Raw genomic sequence first — 19,386 nt, forward strand, 5'->3', positions numbered from 1 at the left:
GAGTTCGAGGCCAGCCTGGTCTACAGAGTGAGTTCCAGGACAGCCAGGGCTACACAGAGAAACCCTGTCTCGAAAAACCAAAAAAAAAAAAAGACCTGCAACTTAATTTGACCTATCCATAAAGCCACCCTGACAAGTTTATTTAGGAAAATAAGGGGAAAGTTATAAAGTTGCAAATGTGTCTACTTGTAGATACTTGGAGCAAATGTAGATATTGTCTAGAAGAACCAGAAACATGGTGGGTGGTCTAGTGTGAAGGGCATGTCTCAGTTTGTTCAAGGAGCAAGCACTTAGTCATCTCCCAGGCCTGCCTTGCACACTTGGCACTCATTGTCCTGCTACAGCAGTACCTGGCTGGCAGCCCCTCTCCACCCAGCAGCAAGGTAGATTCCTGGCTTTGCAGCTGAGGTGGTAAGTGTTCCAAGGCTCCATTGAGGTCAAATTTAAAATATTGGCTTATTTAAAAACATTGCTTTTAAGTATGCATCTGAAGGGATTTTAATATACAGTCACACAGCCATCATCAAAGTCTAAATTTAGAATATTTCTATTACCTCCAGAAGAAACCTCAAGCCACTGATGGTGTCTCCCAGCCCCACCCTTAGCCCCGGTAGGCATTAAGCTATATACTGTCTCTATAGGTCTACTAGTTGACAGAAATGGGGCCATAGGGTGTGCTTTCCTGTTTGGCTTCTACCTGGTGCTGGGTTTTAATTCTTTAATTTTATTTAGAATTCAGCTCCAGTTTCCTCCACTACAACCACATATGTAACAGCTCTGTTTGAAGTTTAGCCTTGAGAGATGTATCTAAAAGATACTGTTCTAGAATGCCAGTAGCCAAGGGCAAGGGTTTGGGGAGCCCAGGGAAGCAGCAGGCCTGTGCTTGCCAGTCTGCCTGTGCCCACAGGCAGGCCCTGAGCACTGGCCTTCTACTCAGAACCCAGGAGGGTCCTAGCTTGTGTCTCATATTTAATTTTATATATTTGTGATGTGCGTCTCAGTGCTGTTTAGGAGATGAGGAAACAAGGCTCTAGAATCATGAGCCTGTCAGAAATCCAGCCTGGTAAGCTGGCACTGGCAAGTTCTATGATAGAAAGGGCCTGGNCTTCTAGAGGGCAGGTGAGGAGCATAGGGAGGTAGAACAGAAAGGGACAATAGGGCTGTTGGTTCTGTGGTCAGCGTCATCCATATAAGGGCAGCCAGAGCTACCCTTAGGGACCCTGTTTCCGCTCCTTTCTGGCCTCTGAAGCTNAGGAAGTTGAGAGATATCCTGGTACCCTGTGGCTGGCTTGTGGGCTCACTTGCCCTCCTCTCCTGGACTATTCACCCTTATCCTATCGACATGCTCCCCACTGGAGGATGCTCTATGCACTTGTTAGTCCTCTGGATATACCATAGAGAGGCACTTTGTAGCATGCTAAAAGGAAGTCAAACATGCCTTGCAGTTCTCTGAGTCACCCTTGTTTTCTTTTCAGCTGGACCCCAGTATTTTTGAAAGTTTGCAGAAAGAACGAGTAGAGGCTGGAGATGTGATTTACATTGAAGCAAATAGTGGAGCTGTGAAGGTAATGCCCTCCCTGGGACAAAGCACTATGTCTGATTTGTGAGTCACGAAGACCCAGGTGCTGGAGGAGGTGGGCACTGCCGGGGGCCATGCCATGGGAAGGACAGAGTTGTCCCTCTGCGAATTATAAAGTTTCTTTTCCTTATCTTCATTCTTTAACCTTCTCATCGTGAAAAGAGACAGTCTGTTAGAAATACTAAGACCTGTTTAGAGGGGGAGAACAGGGTGAGAGACCAAAACAACTTTAGTCATTTTCAAATTGAAATGTGCAGTGTATTTAATCTTCCTTTATCTCTCTGGTATTTTCTTCCCAAGATATATGCATGTGGGAAGGAATGCGGCATTAGCTGGCATTCTTTTCGTATCTGATTCCCAGTGTCCTGTACAGTGTTGCTCACTGTTTAATGGATGAGCATAATACTTGATATCAAGCAGTAAATCACCCACCTACAAAAGAGTCTGAGCAGCTCCCTCTGTCTCCAGTTAATCTGTTGGATTTGCCCTTTATCGGGAAGTGCGTACAGTTACGGGTGTTGGGGGACTCTGGAGAAAGTATCGGGTGTCTGTGACCCACCGATAGCTTCCTTCTCTTGGCAGAGGGTAGTGGGCACACGGGTTGGGCACATTGGGGGATTGTCAGGGAGGCCGTTGTTGTTAGGCTGCAGTTGGGACCCGACCCTCTATCTCACTGAGCTCTGCCATTTGAGGGCTGGGCAGTGAAAACCCACACAGCATTCACGTCTCTCTGTCTACAGNGGCAAGGCAGGTGTGACACCTATGCCACAGAGTTTGACCTTGAAGCTGAAGAGTACGTCCCTTTGCCAAAGGGAGATGTGCACAAGAAGAAGGAAATCATACAGGATGTGACCTTGCATGACCTGGATGTGGCTAATGCACGGCCTCAGGTACTGCTGTGCTGCTGTGGGAGGCGCTCTCAGGCAGCCTTTTGTNTCTGCCTGGAAGCTCTGGGGATGAATCGGCAAGGTCTTGCTGCCACTTTGGAGGCAGGCGCTCCTTTTCTCTCTGTGATGTTCAGCAATTAACATGGGCATGAGCTACGCAGGACTCCTTTGTTCCCATTCTAGTGCACCAGTCACAGATGATTTCCTGGGCTATTTCTTCTCGAAGCCAAGCCTCCCGCCCTGAGCTAGCCAGCTTCCTCCCTGGCTTCTCTCCAGCAGTGACTTGTGCCTGGATGCTCTAGGTATTGCTGACAGGGGGCATGAGTGCTGTGTGAACCCTCACAGGGTTTCTGAAAGCCTGGCACAACTGTGACCTCCCTCCACTTAGCAGAGCCTTGCCACCTTTAGTTTTGAGCTGGGCCCAAGCCTGCAACTCTGGAGGGACAGTAAATACTTAGACCTTGACTGATAACTGTAGGAAAGAATGTCATCCCATAGCCACAATTCTGAGGGACATGATTCAAAGAACCAAAGTATACATGTTCCTTACTGGTGGCCTTTCAGGCTACATTTATCTTCATCCTCCCTAGGCCATCTCTGCAGCAGCAGTGGAGAATGGGTCCCTCGAGGCTTTGTTAAGAGATTGTTGACATCAGTCCTAGACCAGCAAGTGCCTTCAGGAGGTAGATGTCTGTCTCCAAACTGACCTCAGAAGCCTCTGCTTTAGGCAGAGTGTGGGGACAGCGTCAGCAGTTGTGTGGGGACAGAGCGTCAACAGAGCAGCTTCCTAGCAGGAGAGGCCTCGCAGGAAGATGGCACAGACAGCCAGAGCTTTGAGTCATAGCTTTGGTCCTTTGTGCATAATCCAGGAGTAACGAATTTTAAAAGATATGGTAGGAGAAGAGGTCACCCTGTTCACTCTACTCCCANTGGAAAGAGTTTGTTTGATTCCTAGAGGTCTGGAGCCTGTGAAGTTCCTCTGTGTTTAGAAGCTTATCAAGGAAGCTGGGCATGATGCCACACACATGCCTTAATCCCAGCAGTCAGGAGGCAGAGGCAGGTGGAGCTTTGAGTTCAAGGCTGCCTGGTCTACAGTGCAAGTTCCTGGACAGCCAGGGCTACACAGAGAAACCCTGTCTCTTAAAAAAATGTACGTACATGAAAACACATACATGAAAATATAAACTTTCCAGGGGGCTTGTGTTGGCATCTCCAAGTGAGTTGACATTGGAGACCAATAGGAAGCAGGGGAATTAGGTTTGGTAGCCTCCTTAGACAGCATGGTCATTCAGTCTTCTCTGGCTGACGGAGCCTTCTCTTTTCCAGGGTGGGCAAGATATTCTGTCTATGATGGGCCAGTTGATGAAGCCAAAAAAGACAGAGATCACAGGTAAGAGCTGGTGATCTGCCTGCCCCCAGAGCCTACAGTAGATAGGACCCTGGGTGCCATACCCGGTGGCTGTGTGTGCTCCTCTAAGTAAAATAAGCGTGGTGATGGTGTCTTCCCTCCTCTGAGATCATAGCTTAAACCTTGTCATCTGTACTCTGTTTAGACAGTAGTGTGCGCTCTGGTCCTGGGCACCTAGAGTTTCTGGTCCCTTTGGGGTCCTAGGGATGTTGAGAAGTGGAGCAAACTCTGCTGCCATGGCAGAACCACCTTCTTCCCTCTGCTCTGCTCTGGTGTGGCCTTTATACTCTTCCCACCTCTGTGTTATCATTTCCTAGCAACCTGTAGGCTGGTGACCTTCAAATGCGTGTGAAGCACTAAGTCTCTGTGACCTTGGAGGTCGCAGCCGGAGGAGCCGCTGAGATGGTTCTTCCAGATCCCAAGAGCAGCAGTGTCTGGATTTTTGCCTGGCTTTGTGTGGCTGATGAGACAGGGTTTCACTGTTTAGTCTAGGATCACCTTGACTAAGAGATGCTGCATCTCCTCCTCAGCCTTCCTAGTGCTGGGGTCACAGGTGTGTGTGCTGCACGCAGCAGCAACCGCTGTAGTCTTTTGCCCTGAATTTGCTCTTTGTTCTCAGGCAATTCTTCCTGNTAGATTTGGTAGAAGAGGTAGCAACTCCAGCAGGTCTTNCAGTTCTGTTTATGACCAGACCCTACTGCTGCTGGTCAAGACTGGGCTGTGACTCATGGTGGCCTATTTGACTATGAATAACATCTTGTAAGGCCTGAAACCATCTTCCTATCTGGAGAGGACTGAGACTGCNTGTGATTGAGGCCAATTAACCTAAGCAACATCACACAGGGCCATAAGACAGGGTCATTCACAGAGCACAACACAGGAATATTTGCATATGAAAACTCCTGTCGTCCCAGGCTCCCAAATCTGCTAGACTTGAGTTCTAGTGGGAGCTGGACATCAGGTTGGGAGGATGAACAGTAAGGCAGGGTGGGGCGTGTGAGGAGGTCATGGCCTTCCTGTGCACAACCCACTTGGGGCTAGCCAAACAACTTTAGGGAAAGCTGCCAGTTCTGTGGCCTTTAGGTGTGTTTGTTCCTGTTTCAGATGATGTAACTGAAGCTGGAATGGGGCCAGGGCCTGCTGGGGCCTCACAGTTGGGGAAACAGGCGTAGGGTGGGTTTGGGTNGAAGNCTGAGCTCAGAGCGGGAGCTATTTGCTGCTGGTGCTGACCCTGCCATCCCACATCTAGATAAACTGCGAGGGGAGATCAACAAAGTGGTGAACAAATACATTGACCAGGGCGTGGCCGAGCTGGTCCCTGGAGTGCTCTTTGTCGATGAGGTCCACATGCTGGATATNGAGTGCTTTACCTACCTGCACCGAGCCCTGGAGTCCTCCATCGCCCCCATTGTCATCTTTGCATCCAACCGAGGCAACTGTGTCATCAGGTAGGGCCCCACGCCTGCTCCAAGGCTTCCCACCTTCCTTCTGAACGAGTGTTCTCCTTGGTTCGCATGCCTGCATGCCATGAGGCAGATGGGGAAGAAGCAAGGGTATGTCTTGGTGTTGTTCTGATGAGGAAGGTCTTCCCAGGGGTCTTTTGGGCTATGGAGTGTGCGAAGTAATGGTCGCATAGGAGCTGGTCTTTAGTGGGATGTCATGAGCTAGCTAACTTCCTGTCTCCTGCAGAGGGATAGCTATTGCTAGCTTCACTGCAGGTGAGGGAACTGAATGGTGTAACTCTTCCCACGCCAGACCTTTCTTGAGAGGTTCAGTAGAGCCCTGGAGAGTGGGTCTTGGTACAGTCTCTCCTGTGTTAATACAGCCCCAAAGCTGGGGTGGAGGGGTTTTCCAGACTCACTTTTTCCTAAGTACTCTGAGCCTGAGCTGCAGAGAATGTACCAGCTTTTGTCTGAGGCCCATGTCAGGTTCTCATGTGCGGTTTTAGTGCCCTAGAGGTTTTCTGTGGTCCTGTGGACAGTCAGGGCTGGTCTCTGCAGTGCTGGGATGTGAAGGGCTTCTTTTCAAGCCCACAGCAGTTCCAAGAGACAGTGCCCTGGGGCTTTGTGATCTTGACAGTGGTCACTGGAGACACTATGGTCCTATGGCCCGAGAGTATTCAGGACAGCCGAAGCCTCCCAAACTGCTGGCTTGCCTGTCCATGATGGTGGGCCATATAGAATGCCACTGGCCCTTGCTGGAGAAACTTAGTNTACACACTGAGATTGTCCACACCGGGTGCTGGTGGCCCTGGGGAGTAAGTAGTCTGGTATTTGCTGTGAGCGTAGTGCATTACAACAGTAGCCACCCTCAGTTATGTCCCCCTATGCACTGTAGTTACGATATGTTTGTGGTTCAATTGTAGATGGTGGCATTGTGTGTTCTGGCACCCCGTGATGCCATCTGGATAGGAGCATATCACAGGTGTGTCCTGTAGTCTTGGGGAAGCTGCTGTGCCAGGTCCAGGCTGGCTGCTGGGGAGGCTCAGGGCCCCTGGTCAGCATCTGTAGACTCCATGTGGGCCTGGCTCCGGAAGCCTGGCACCTGTGGCTCTGCTGGACACTTGCTTGCTTGCATAGCTTCATCTGGGCTCTCAGTATGGACACATGGTGCCCCCTGCTGGGAGCTCTGCCAACAGAGCTAACCNAAACCAGCGGGTGCCAACAGAGGCTGGCAGCTCTTGGACNCCGTTGCCAGGGCTATCTCAAGAGGAAGGAGCCCTTGATCCCAGCCTGCTTGTGAGAACCAAGCTCTAGCCAGCTGCATGAACTCTACAGAGTAGGTTGGTGCTGAGTACCAGCTCCGTCGTGCTGACATCATCCGCAGGAGACCCACCGCACTGCTGCTCCCATTGACTTGGGCAAGCAGGGCCTGGACTCTCACCACGTAGGCACTTGGCTTAGGTTTGGGTGAAGACTGAGTTTCAGAGTACACTAGTGTGGTTAGGATGCTAAAAGACAGAACTTTAGGAATATCTACACAGTGTGACAATCTGTAACAAGTCGTCATAGCCTTCTCCCTGGAGGAGCTGCCGACCTCTTGCACCATCAGCATCATATCTGACATGTTGAGGGCTTGCTCCTTGTCATGTTTCTAGAGTCTCTGTATGAGCCCCTATGGAGTGGTGTCAGGACACCCTGCCACCCAAGGACAGATGAGGCTGTCTCCCGGTGGTAGACTGCAGGCTGCAAGTGCTGCTGCTTAGCTTGCTGGAAAGCCCACATGATGCCCTCAACCCAGCTGGGCAGTGAATAGGTATAAAGTGTTGCATGGCATGGTGTGGAGCTGGCCTCAGGGGACACTAGGCTCCCTAGGTTGACCTTAGACGTCTAATCTTCCTATTTCCCAACTTGTGGGATTACAGATGAGCCCAGTTTCTGTTGTGGTTGTTTGCCTTTACTCTTGAGAGTAAACTATTATGTACATCAGTAATGTTTGAACATTACATGAATGTATTTGAGTATTTTCTACCATTCTTTGGGCAGTCTTAATCAATTTTTTTGGCAGTCTTTTGACACAGTTTAAAANTTTTATTCAAAACTCTTAATCTTTAGGGTAGGAGTTCAGCTCAGTAGAGCACTTACCTTGCATGTATAAGTCCTTGGTCTTCGGCCCCTGCCCCCAGTAACAAATTCCAGGCTACTTTGAAGTGCAGTCTGCCTGCTTTGTGCTTTGTTCTTACATAAGAAGCACTGTCTAACCTGAGACCACAGGCACATGCCTTTNTTTTCTCCCAAGAATTTATAATTCGGCTCTGGATTTGTAAGTCAATTGGGGTTAATTTTGTGCATGGCCGATTCTACATCCAGCTGTCATAGAGCCATTTGTTGAGATGACCGTCCTTGCATGCATTTGTATGCACCACATATGTGTGTACAAGTGCCATGGAGGTCAGAGGGTGTTGGATCCCCTGGGACAGTTACAGGAGGTTGTGAGTCCCTGATAGTGGCGCTGGAAACCTAACTTGGGTCCGCTGGAAGAGCAGTAGGATCTTTTACTTAGGGAGCCTCCCCTCAGCCCAGAATGACCATTTTTCTTACCAAGTTGCATTGCACCCAAGCATACGGCTGCCCTTTANAAATGTCTCATTGTGTCTACTGGGCCAGGGTCAGGCCCGTGTCAGGGAACTGCCCATTAAATTGCCCAGCTGTTTACCACACTCTTAGTTGTCAGGAAAGCCTTGTGTCACCTGTGTGTCACCTATGTCTCTGTCATTAGGGATTACAGAGANTAGCAGTAGGCACTGATCCTCCATCAGGTGCATTGTTACCTGGGAACATTTGATGATATCTGTAGACAGTTTTATTTTTCGTGACTCAATGCTGTGGGTGTTACACAGCATCTCACAGTGCATACGATAGCCTCTGACAGAACATGAGGGGTCTAGGAGTCAACAGTGGCCCAGTACAAGAGCCTAGAGTTTCCAATGGAAGAGTGTTAAAGAGGAGGTGTGTCACTTGCTCAAGCACAAGCTATGTTTCCAGAGGCCTTGCCTTATCTCTGCAGAGGCGCCATACTTAAGCTCAAGGAGCATTGCCCTGTGGGCTCACACCCCAGACTGCCTGGAAGCCCATTATCAACCAAAATCCATTCCTTAACAAATCTGTGATAAGGTGTGGCCCCTCCATTCCTAGGTCAGGGGTTGGGGTCGGGGGAGCTGTCACTGAGCAGGGTCTCTGCGCTGCGCTCATCTTGGATGGGATTCTGTAAACTGTTTCCCATGACCGTGTTTTCCAGAAGCATCTTTATGCTTGAGACTCAGCCTGGATGACTAAGTCCTGCTTGGCAGCCCTTAGTGACTTCTGAGTGGGCTGTTGGTTTATGTTTTAGCTTTAGGAACTCATCTATAAGAAAGCTCGTTACCCCATCTCATGTAAGTTCTGTTCTTTTGGGGCTGGGGACTTCATTTCTTGCATACATTTCCGTGAATTTCTTGCGGTGTTTTTTTTTTAAAATCATGTTTAAATCAAATACTGTGGAAATTTGACTATTTTTGGTTCTAGGCTACTTCAACATGGCAGATTTCAGATATTAAGATGTCCTNAGAACTCTGGCCTTCCCCCCTACCCACAATAAACTTTAAGAAGAGTTGAAAGGGTATTCAGTAACAAAAATTTAAACATCATTTTTAAACTTTTTTTTTTACAAGAAGATGGTAGCTATTCTAAGTACTGTGATTTGAATCCTGATAAAACTTGTCATGTTACAGTTCTCTCCTATTATTCTTGTATAGCTTAATGGTAACCTTGAACTCCTGCTCGTCCTGAGGCGCGGTAGTCACACAGGCTTGTTCTTCATGCCCGGTCTCGTGCTGTGCCGAGGATCAGACCTTGAGTGCCATGCTTGTTAGGCAAGCACTCTGCTGAGCAGGCCCAGTCCTAACATTTACCGTTTGAACCGTCTCCAACTGTAAAACTCATTGACATGTGACAAAACCATCAGTGCTATCTATATTTCCAAAACTTTTTTTTTTTTTTTTTTNNAGACAGGGTTTCTCTGTATAGCCCTGGCTGTCCTGGAACTCACTNTGTAGACCAGGCTGGCCTCNAACTCAGAAATCCGCCTGCCTCTGCCTCCCAAGTGCTGGGATTAAAGGCGTGCGCCACCACNGCCCNGCTTTCCAAAACTTTTTAAAGGATATATTCTTTTTTTTTTTTTACCTTATGTGTATAAAGATACATGTGTGCATGTCTGTACACCACATGCATGCATGAGCCTGTGGAGATCAGAAGAAGGCATTAGACCCCCTGAAGCTGGAGTTATGGTCAGCTGTGAGCCACCACGTGGGTGCTAGGAAAACCAAATCACAGGGCCTCTTCAAGAGCAGCCACACAGAGCTTACACAGAGCCCTCGACACAGAGCTGTCCTCCAGCGCCTGTTTCCAGAACCTTTTCCTCACCTCAAAACCAAGACTGCTGTGGCCCTGATTAGCATCCCGTCCCATCCTCCCTGCTCAGGCTGCATCCCCTCTGACTTCCTTCTGTGCGTGGCCACTTTGTTTTCCTCGCATGCAGTCTGATACCCATTGGCCTCTGTGTCTGGTTGTTTACTACCGTGTTTCAAGTTTATCCTGCCATACAATTTACTTTCACTTAATTTTATAATAAATATACACTGATACTCACCTGTATGGAAAGAATTTCAAAGTTGATTTTTATTTTTTGCTTGCTTGAATCTTTTNTTCTTCTTCCTTTTTTGTCAGTGTGCACACGCTCACGGCACTGCACACATGTGGGGGTCTCTGAATTGAACTCAGACTATTGGGCTTTAAGCACCTTTGCCTGCTGGACCATGTTGCCAGCCCTGAAACCAAATATTTTGATATTAACAACTAAATTGAAATGGCATGCCTCGCTCTCTGTTATTCTAATCAGTTGTGTTATTTCTTGCAGTTGTGATGGCTGTTAGGGAGACTGATGGCCGCCTGGGTCAGGATGGCTTGATGTAGAACCCCACAGTTGCTCAGCGTCCCGTGCCGTGGCTGGGCTGGCTGTAGGGCACCAGCGTCTGCCCAGCATGTGTCCCGTCAGGCGGCTGGCACAGGCTGGCAGGTTGGCAGGCTTCCTTTCCTGGCTGTTGACTAGGGCTTGGCTAAAGGTTGAAAAGAAAAACAAAGGATGTAATTGGACAATTCTCAGGAAGAAAAGCATGGATGTGAGGGGAAACATTTGTGCCTCATTAGTAAGCAAGGAAATGCAACTCAATCAAGGTGTTCCCTTTTCTTTTTCTAAATTATAAAGCAGCAAATATTTAGGAATTAAAATGTTCGATGCTGTCTGTGGTGCTGAGACCAGGCCTCTCACGTAGCTGTGCAGGTTGGCACAGTCATCCACGCGATAGATCTCTGGGATGGTCAAGCCTGGGGATAATTTCAGAGGAGACAATTCATGAATGTATGCTGTCAAGTAGAAATTAGGTCTGGTTATTAAGACTAAAGCAACAGACAAAACAGAAAAATGTATACATTAGCGGTATAATTATAAAATACTCTTTGAAGGTTTGGCAAATAGCTGGGTCTGTTTGATTTTGGATTTGGTTTTGGTGTGTTCCCTTCCCAAACCGGGATAATAAAGCTGTTGTTCAGGGCCATCTGGCCCTGGTACTCAGGGATGCTAGCTACTTGTACTGTGAGTGCCTCCACTCATGTGTCTGTTTTCCAAGATGTAAGCATCCCTTGGGTGATGGGAGTGATTTTGGCCCTTGCAGGGGNACTGAGGACATCACTTCTCCACACGGCATCCCGTTGGACCTGCTGGACAGGGTGATGATCATCAGGACCATGCTGTATACACCACAGGAGATGAAGCAGGTAAGCACCGGGATCTCGCACTCCCCCCCCTCTTTCTACCTGCTTCTGACCACTTGGCTAGCCTAGGCCTTGCTCTGCTCACTCTTCTGAGCAAATCCCAGTGTCCTTGAGGCTCTGACAGATGGGTTCTTCTGAGTGGACATTCTTAGATGGTTAGATTAGAGCCCATGGTCTTGCCCAGCTATTCCTGGTGAGCTTGAGAAAAGGGAGAAAAGAAAACATGGGCTTAGTGGTCACCGGATGCCCTCAGCCTGAAGAAAGGAGCAAGGAAGTATGATGTAGTTACTTGGTATGGTAATGCACACCTGCAGTTCCAGCACTCAGGAGGCTGAGGCAGGAGGATCACAGGTTTTAGGCATAGTGAGATCCTGTCTCAAAAGGAAACAAACAAGCAAACACAAGCATTCTGGGCCTGTACCTTGTTGCTAGACTGATTTTTTTCCCAGCATGCACTAAGCCCCGGTTTTGGTTCCCAGTGCCACATAAACTCAACTTGGTGAAGCTTTCCTGTACTTGGCCAGCACTTGAGAAATTGAGGTGGAGGGTCCTCCTCAGCCACACAGTGAGGTGGAAGCTAGGCTAGACTTTTAACAGAACAAACAGGAACCCAGACAGATGAGCACACTAAGCGTAGCACACAGATGTCTCAGTGTTATATATATATAATGCCAGCGAGTGGCTGGGACAGTGGCTGGAGCATTGCGGTGGCTGTGGCTCTCCTATGGCCTGTGCAGTATTTCTCATTAATAGCACTCAGGGATTCATGGTGACACACCAGCANATCTGTCTTCTCCCAGACCAGCTGTTAAAGGTCATAGTGCCACTTGTGAACCTTATTTAGGAAGTCAGCTCCATGGCCTGTCTAACGTCTTCTCCATTCCTGTGACAGTCAGTACCTGAGGGAATAACTTAAGTAAGGAGAGGGTTATTGTGAACATGGTTTCTGTGGCTTTGGCTTGTCATTTAACCTTGTTCTTTGAACTTTGAGCTCTATAGTGTATCACGAAGGAGACAAAACAGAGTAGGTGGCTTACTCTTGATGGGCTTGGGGTGAAGAAAGATAGGAAAGACTCGGGGGTCCCATTATCTCCTTAGAGGGACTCACTGGGCCAGCTTCCTCCCCCTGGGCCCCATGTCTTGAAATGGCCCATTGCCTACCAGGCCAGTGCTAGGTGGCCGCTGAGCAGGAGCAGGAGCAAAGCCACCNTGCAGATCAGGAAGTGCTTGCTGTTGAGCTCAAAGCTTTAGTCCTGCCAAGAAGTGACACCCACTGTTCTGTGGCTTCCCTTTGCTGGCCTAGTGGCTCAAGTAACTGGGCACCTGTGGGAGCTGATTTTGGTTGTCAACTTGACACACCTTAGGAAGAGAGANCTTCAGTTGGGGAATTGTCTCCCTCAGATTGGCCTGTGGCACGTTTTCTTGATTACAAATGATGTAGGCTGGCCCAGCCCATTGTGGGCAATGCTATCCCTAGGTCGCCCTGAACTGTTTAAGAAACGAGCTAGACGTCAGCCTGGGTGCCTCTCAGTGAGCAGCACCCCTCCATGTGTCTGCTGCAGTTCCTGCCTCCAGGTCCAGCTGAGTTCCTTCCCTGGCTTCCCTGCATGGTGGTCTGTGGCCTGTGAGATGTAATAAACCTGTCCTTCCCAAGTCACCTTGGTCATTGTTGCACCACAACGGAAGCAGTCTAGAATACCCTCTCTGGTAAAGGAGAGACCTACCTCGGGCTTTGGCCATTGNCACTCAGATTCCATTAAGACGGTGACAGGAGACTCCCTGCTTTGCGGAATTATCACATGAATTTTGCGAGCTAGACAGTAACAGGGCTCCATCCTCAAGAGCTTTGTGATAACCAGGGTTTGCAGCTCAAAACTAAGCTAGGGTTCTGTCNGGAGTAGCTCACCTTGGATCCCCAGGCGAAAGCTCCTCTGGAGTGCTGTCTTCCCCTCATACCTGTGCTGTGACTGACAGGCCCACTTGGGCCACTCCCCAGGCTGTTCTCAGTGGCTTCCTGTCTGGGTCTTGGTTTGGCCTTGGTGGCTTCAGGGATCCCCTCAGCCTTTTGCTGGAACTGGGGCAGGTTTTACACAGACGAGCTCAACTGAAAACGTGTATGTAGGGTGCCACCAGTGCCAACACCTCATAAACATCCCTGTGGCTTATTAAATGATTAAAGATCTCATTAATGAGCTGCCTGTTTCCAAGCAGCTGAGGTAGCGCTCTGATGATTGCTCTGGCCTATTGTAGAGACATTGAGACAGAGAAGCTTGGCATTATGGAAGGAAGCCAGGCCACAGCTCCAGCACAGCAGAGAGGTGATGCTCTGCTGAGCAGCGGCTGCTCTGCCGAGCTCTGGCCTTCAGTGTTGTATCTCTCTGGAGCTGGCAGCACTGGAGATATAACTAGAACCCTATGCATGCTGAGAACATGTTCTGCCACTGGTCTGCATACACCCCAGTCCCTCTTGTAGTTCCCAAAGACTCTTAAAACAGCCATTTTCAACTGTTGCTTTGAGGTCTTCCTTGTACAGCGGTTGGTCACAGATCCTTGAGCCATGTAGCTGTCTCATGACGGAGCACGGGGCATCCTTTCTGGCTTTCTTCCACAGCCCTCGAACCTATCTGGTGACTGCCTCAGGCCCCTCTGCTGTTTACATGATTGACGGCTGAGCCCATATAGACACTCCTGTCCTGATCCTTGAGGAAGACAGCAGATATGTTTGTGGACATACTTGAACCAGTCAAGAGGTTTCCCCCAATTCTGCGCTTGCAGCCTGTCTGGATAGAAGCAGCACCAGCAGTGCTGGCCTGTGGCCTGGCCACCTCTCAGGAGTGCATGCTGGCCTGCTGGCCTTAGCTCCAGGCTGCTTATAGTGACAGGATGACTCCTGACCCCTGGCAGAGTCCTGAGTTGTAAGACTCAGCACCTCAGGCTTCCACTCTCCTCTCTCTCTGTAGCCTGGTGCTAGGACTCAGTGTTTCCAGCCCCCATGCCTTTACTCTGGCTGTTTTTACAGCTTTAATTTAAACGACGGCTTCTTGATATCTTGTTTACGAAGCTGCCAGAGTGAAAAATTCTTGTATTATATGAGGCTCGAAGTCCTCGAGTTATCTCAGCCCCGCAACACACAACATCATTATCCCGCTGGCCCTTATCACTCAGTGCCGCTGCGCCCGTGGGACCCCGTGCCACCGCTGCACGTCTCACCGCCTGCTGGCTGCCCCTCCAGCCTCACAGGATACTCACTGCAACAAGCATTAGGCTCTCCATAGATTAGATATCTCAGCGATATTAGGAGGGCTGGTAAATCTTTAAAAGTAACTTTTTTGATTTATTTAACCATTGTATTTATCAAGCAAACAAAAATTTCTTCTCTTGCTTGAGTGCTCATAGGCGATGGTGCCAGAGCTGCCAGGGGAGGTTGGAACCTTGAGGTTCCCCGGCAAGGCTGGGAGTGACTCCAGTTCTCTGTAACAGTGGAAGAGAGGGCAAAAANCTGGTCTGGGTGTGGGGGTACCCTGGAGCCTGATGATCCTAGCCCTGGCTGTGGGGGTACCCTGGAGCCAGATGATCCTAGCCCTGGCTGTGGTGACATCATTCAGATGGACAGGTTTTCCCCAGTGCTGGGGACCATCAGTAGGTCAGACCCTGGGTATCTCAGCCGTGTTCGATATGTAACCATGTTTTTTTTTTTTTCTCCAAAGATCATTAAGATCCGAGCCCAGACGGAAGGCATCAACATCAGCGAGGAGGCACTGAACCACCTCGGGGAGATTGGCACCAAGACCACTCTGAGGTGAGCCAAGTGGCGCCCGGCTGGAACCCTTCTGCTGTAGCAGGGGCNTTCTCCCGAGCGCTGAGGATCTAGAGATGAACTTTAGGATTCCGTCAGCAGGCCCCATGTGGGAACTCACACCACTGTCCTCCCAGTTCCCAGCAGAGCAGGGAGGGCCTGCCCCCCTCACCCTCACACTGGGTGTGTACTCCAGAGATCTGGAGGCTGCAGCCCAGGGGATCAGTGCATGTGCAGTGTTCTCTCAGCTGTTCTTCCTGGGCTCAGAGGCAGTGAGTAAGTGGAGAAAATAGTTCTTCAGACCCTGGCCCTCCCTGTATCCCTTTACTTCAGGCTCTTGTTCCTGAAGTAAAGGGGGAATGGTCAGCTGTGTGAACTCTCAGTGATTGGATTTTCATGCCTTGGACCCNCATAAGCTTTTGGTTGCCTGTGTTGTTTCCCTGTATGTTAAAAGTCTCCATCTGAGCTGGCACTGTGCACACTGCCAGGGCGTGCGTGCTCTGAGTGTTAGTGTGTCCGCCGAAGTGCAGATGTGAGAGGAGCACTGTGTCACCTGCCCTCGCTCGGGTGGCCGCTCTCCACTGTGATGGCAGGAAGCCCTCTGCCACCCTTGCCCTGGGCTCACTGGAGCAGATGGCTCAGCCATGCCAGTGGTGTCCATGTACCTGCTGACTTGGGGCTGGCTCCCTTCAGTGGCCCCGTGTTCACTACTGTACTGTCTGCTGTAGGTATTCGGTGCAGCTGCTGACCCCAGCCAACCTGCTGGCAAAGATCAACGGCAAGGACAGCATTGAGAAGGAGCACGTGGAAGAGATCAGTGAGCTCTTCTATGACGCCAAGTCCTCTGCCAAGATTTTGGCTGACCAGCAGGACAAGTACATGAAGTAATGTTGGGATGGAGGCGCACCCAGAGACGGACCCCACACCGTGCACAGGGGCTCGCCTCAAGCATGCTTTGCAGTGTTACAGTTTCTTTGTAAATTATCAAACCTCCATGGTTGTTTGGAAGGATCCCTTCCCCCACCTAGCTTGTTTTCTAATAAAACTGAATAGGTTATTTTGATGATACTTCTCTCTAGGTTTTTATATTTTACTTGTGTCTGTGCGGTGTGTGTCTGTGTGAGTGTGTGCAGGTGCCTGTGAGGTCAGAAGACAGTGTCAGAGCCCCTGGAGCTGGAATTACTACGTAAGGTTCTTGGTTCTATCCCCAGCACAAAACATGGTGATTTATACATTACACACATACACAAGAATTGCAGAGCCGGTTTAGATTTATAATTACTGTGCACTCGGTCGGAGCAGGGAGTTGCCGTAACCCAGTATCCTTCAGGCGGCAGCCAGTTCATCAGTGAGCGTCAGAGCAGAAGCAGATGTTACAACTCTTCCTCCTGTCAGGCTCCTGGCTGTGAGATGCCCAGACATTCTGATGACCTGGGCAGTTCCAGACTGTTGGGCATTCTGACCCATGCCCTTGGTCGGTTTTGCTAAGTATTTTTCTTGTGATTGGCCTTGGTGTGTGTGTGTGTGTGTGTGTCCTGCAGCCCATCTTGACTGGTACTTTGAGTAGACACCACTGAGACTCTCGGCCCCTGGCCAAGGCTGCTCTCTCTGTGACTTTGTTCACACTCCATGTTCTGTGNTGGGCTCTTTTGAGTAAAGTCTGTGCTAACCACACCTAAGGTTTAACTAAGGTTTAAAAGCTGTGTCTCCTCCAGGGCTGCCCCTGGAGGGAAGTCTGCATGAGGGATTGTCTCACTGCTGACCTGTTTAGTAAACCATCAGTGTGGATTCATGGGTGGTTGGTGTGTACACTGGATACCATGTCTTGAGGCAGTCTTACTGTGTAAACCAGGCTGGCNTAAGAGTTTTAGCAATCCTCCTGCCTCTGCCTTCTGAGTTGCTGGGATTGTAAGCACCACCATTCTTGGTGACACCATTTTGTCCTCATAGCAAAAGATCTTAGGAGATTGCTGTGGGTATTNAATTAAGCCTACTAGACAAATGAAGACATGGCATTTTAGGCCAAACGCACCCGCCCAGCTAGCAGGAGACAGAAGCCAGATTTGAGATCAGACTCCCTAGAGCCTTGGCTGGAAACTGAAATTTCCCTGCCTAGCAATAGTTGTGAATCTGAGCTTGAGCAGGTGAGGCTGTTGGGTAAACTGAGAGGGCTGACTGGTCAAGCCTCAACCTTCACAGCACCTGAGCAGGGCAGAGTGGTGGAGGTACGGCTGGGTTGAGGACAGTCCCTGCCATCCCTGCAGTCCCTTGCACCTGCTCTCCAGAGCTTTTAGTGAGCACTAGGACTGTGGCCTTGTGTTTTCTAACCACAGCCCCCGACTCCTGCNGTTCCTCCCTCTTCTGGGGTGTGACAGTGCTAGGGGAGGGGACAGCAGTGCTCTGATGGGAGGGAGATGGTCTGGCTAGGTAGCCAGGTTTGGTTATTTTAATTTTCCTCCCTTTCCCCAGCAAGGCCTGTGATTATTACATTAATCTTANAGGCGAAGTTTTTATGGCCCATCCCTTGTAGACTATGAGAAGTTTCTCCATCCATTGCCAGGCGGGGAGCAGACCCTGGTGGGGAGGAAGTATTTGTTACATCTTATCAGGCTGACACACAATCTAACAACAATTACAGCAGCCCCATTTTTCCCACTAGTTCAGCTCCAGCTTGAAAAATTGTTGTAATATTAAAGTCAGGCAGGATGGGGGCTGGTCACAGGAGGTGGCCACTATCCCAGCTCTGGGCCGGGCTCCTGGGAGCCTTTCCTTGAGCTCTTTGGTGACTGCTCATTCCAGGTGCAGTACCTTCTCCCAAAGCCAAGGCACATCCTGGCCTCTGCTTTGCAGATACCTTACCCCTTCAACCCTAGCCCTTATCCTGGCCCAACCCTAGACTGATTCAGAGAATACTCGGGGTTTAAGAAGGAGCAGCTTGCTTTCTCACACCAAAAGGTGGTAGGTCAACATGCCTAAGTATGGTAGCTAAGACATGGAATTGCAGGCAGAGGGCAGGACTTACACCTTGTAGCCATCCATCTCCCTGACCCTGGGCCAGCCCTGATTGGGCCNCTGGCCACACGTCTGAAAGGCCCTATCTTTGAGGAGCAGCAGCCAAGCTGGGATGTGAGGCACTCTGAGGCCACAGGCACTATGTGACTAGGGTTCAGATCAGAATGACCAGTTTCTGGTTCTTGTTACTAGAGGTCAGCNTTTGTGAAACAGGTGCAAGCAGAGGTCCAGCCCTCCGCGTTTGAATGCAGTTCTGTTTGTGCTCCATGCAGAAACAGGTCCTGGTATCCCCTAGAAAGGAGTAATGCTATTACCTAGTATCAGCCAGACAAGCCAGCTCTCCCATGGGACCCTGAGAGGTACACACCGTCCTCCCATCCCAGGATGCAAGTGACCTGGGGATGCNGGTGACCTGCGGCAGGGCCGGGCAATGGAAGGCGCGGNCTGGCAGGGCTGGCAATCGCCCGCTGGCCCTGTCGCCCTCCCCGTCACTCGGCACCATGCTGTGATTAATGGCCGGGCCGAGCGCGCGTGCGGCCGTCAGCGCGATGGATGTGGCTGTCAGGCCGAGCGTCCGCGCTGACCCCCGGCCCCGGCCCGCGCGATCAATGGGCGGCGTGCGACGGGCGAAGGCTGGGCTGGCGCGATAAGATGGGCCGATGCGCGCCCGCCGATTGCCCGCTCCGTCACCCGCCGTCACCGGCGCCGTCACGCCGCCCGCGCGCGGGTCGGCGCCGTCAGCACGCGTGATTAATGGGGACGCGGGCGGGAAGTGCCGCCCAGACCCTTGCAAATACCCGCGGACCCCCGAGTGGCGTGGCTCGCAGCGCCCCCGTGTGGCTAGACATGCAGTCTGGGGGTGGAGGATGCTTGTGGGAAAACAATTGGGGTAGGCACATGGAGTTTGGCTTTATTATTATTACTATTATTATTGTTGTTGTTGAGCTTGGCTTCATCATCATCATCATCAAGTAGACCTGAACTCTCTATATAGACCAGGTGGCCTCGAACACAGGTTCCTCTGCCTGCCTCTTCCTAGTGCTGGGATTATAGTGTACCCCTGGTAGGATAAAGTTTTGAGTGGATAGTTTTGTGTTAATTCGGAACAAGGTGCAGAATTTGGACTGAATCAAAGGAGTATGCATGATAGTGCGTTCCACTTCGTGGTCCCTCTGTGCAAGCCACTTTACACTCAGTGTATTTCCTAGCTAGAGATGGCAGAGAAGGAGGAAGGGGAGATTAGAGATGGGGAGGAAGGTGCTGTCAGTCTCAGGTCCAGCCTCTGCGTTTCATAATGGCTGACCCTGTTCCCTCATCCTGAGTGATGTAGGAATGCCTGCATATCCTTGCTTAGAGTTCTGGTTTGCTTGTATTCTCTTTTAAAGCTTATAGTCACA

At 50.2% G+C, this 19,386-nt stretch overlaps 1 protein-coding gene across 1 annotated transcript in view; it reads left to right on the forward strand.

Moving 5' to 3' along the window:
- Positions 1–16,045, forward strand: part of Ruvbl1 (RuvB like AAA ATPase 1) — a 33,037-nt gene extending 16,992 nt beyond the window's left edge. The window contains exons 4-10 of the mRNA XM_021164115.2: positions 1,476–1,565; positions 2,320–2,469; positions 3,793–3,856; positions 5,124–5,322; positions 11,082–11,184; positions 14,889–14,980; positions 15,706–16,045. Of these exons, the coding sequence (XP_021019774.1) occupies positions 1,476–1,565; positions 2,320–2,469; positions 3,793–3,856; positions 5,124–5,322; positions 11,082–11,184; positions 14,889–14,980; positions 15,706–15,865 (858 nt within the window). The 3' untranslated portion in view covers positions 15,866–16,045. The remainder of the gene's footprint in view (positions 1–1,475; positions 1,566–2,319; positions 2,470–3,792; positions 3,857–5,123; positions 5,323–11,081; positions 11,185–14,888; positions 14,981–15,705) is intronic.
- The last annotated feature ends 3,341 nt before the right edge of the window (positions 16,046–19,386 follow it).

Source organism: Mus caroli, chromosome 6, assembly GCF_900094665.2.
Source record: "Mus caroli chromosome 6, CAROLI_EIJ_v1.1, whole genome shotgun sequence".
Lineage (NCBI taxonomy): Eukaryota > Metazoa > Chordata > Mammalia > Rodentia > Muridae > Mus > Mus caroli.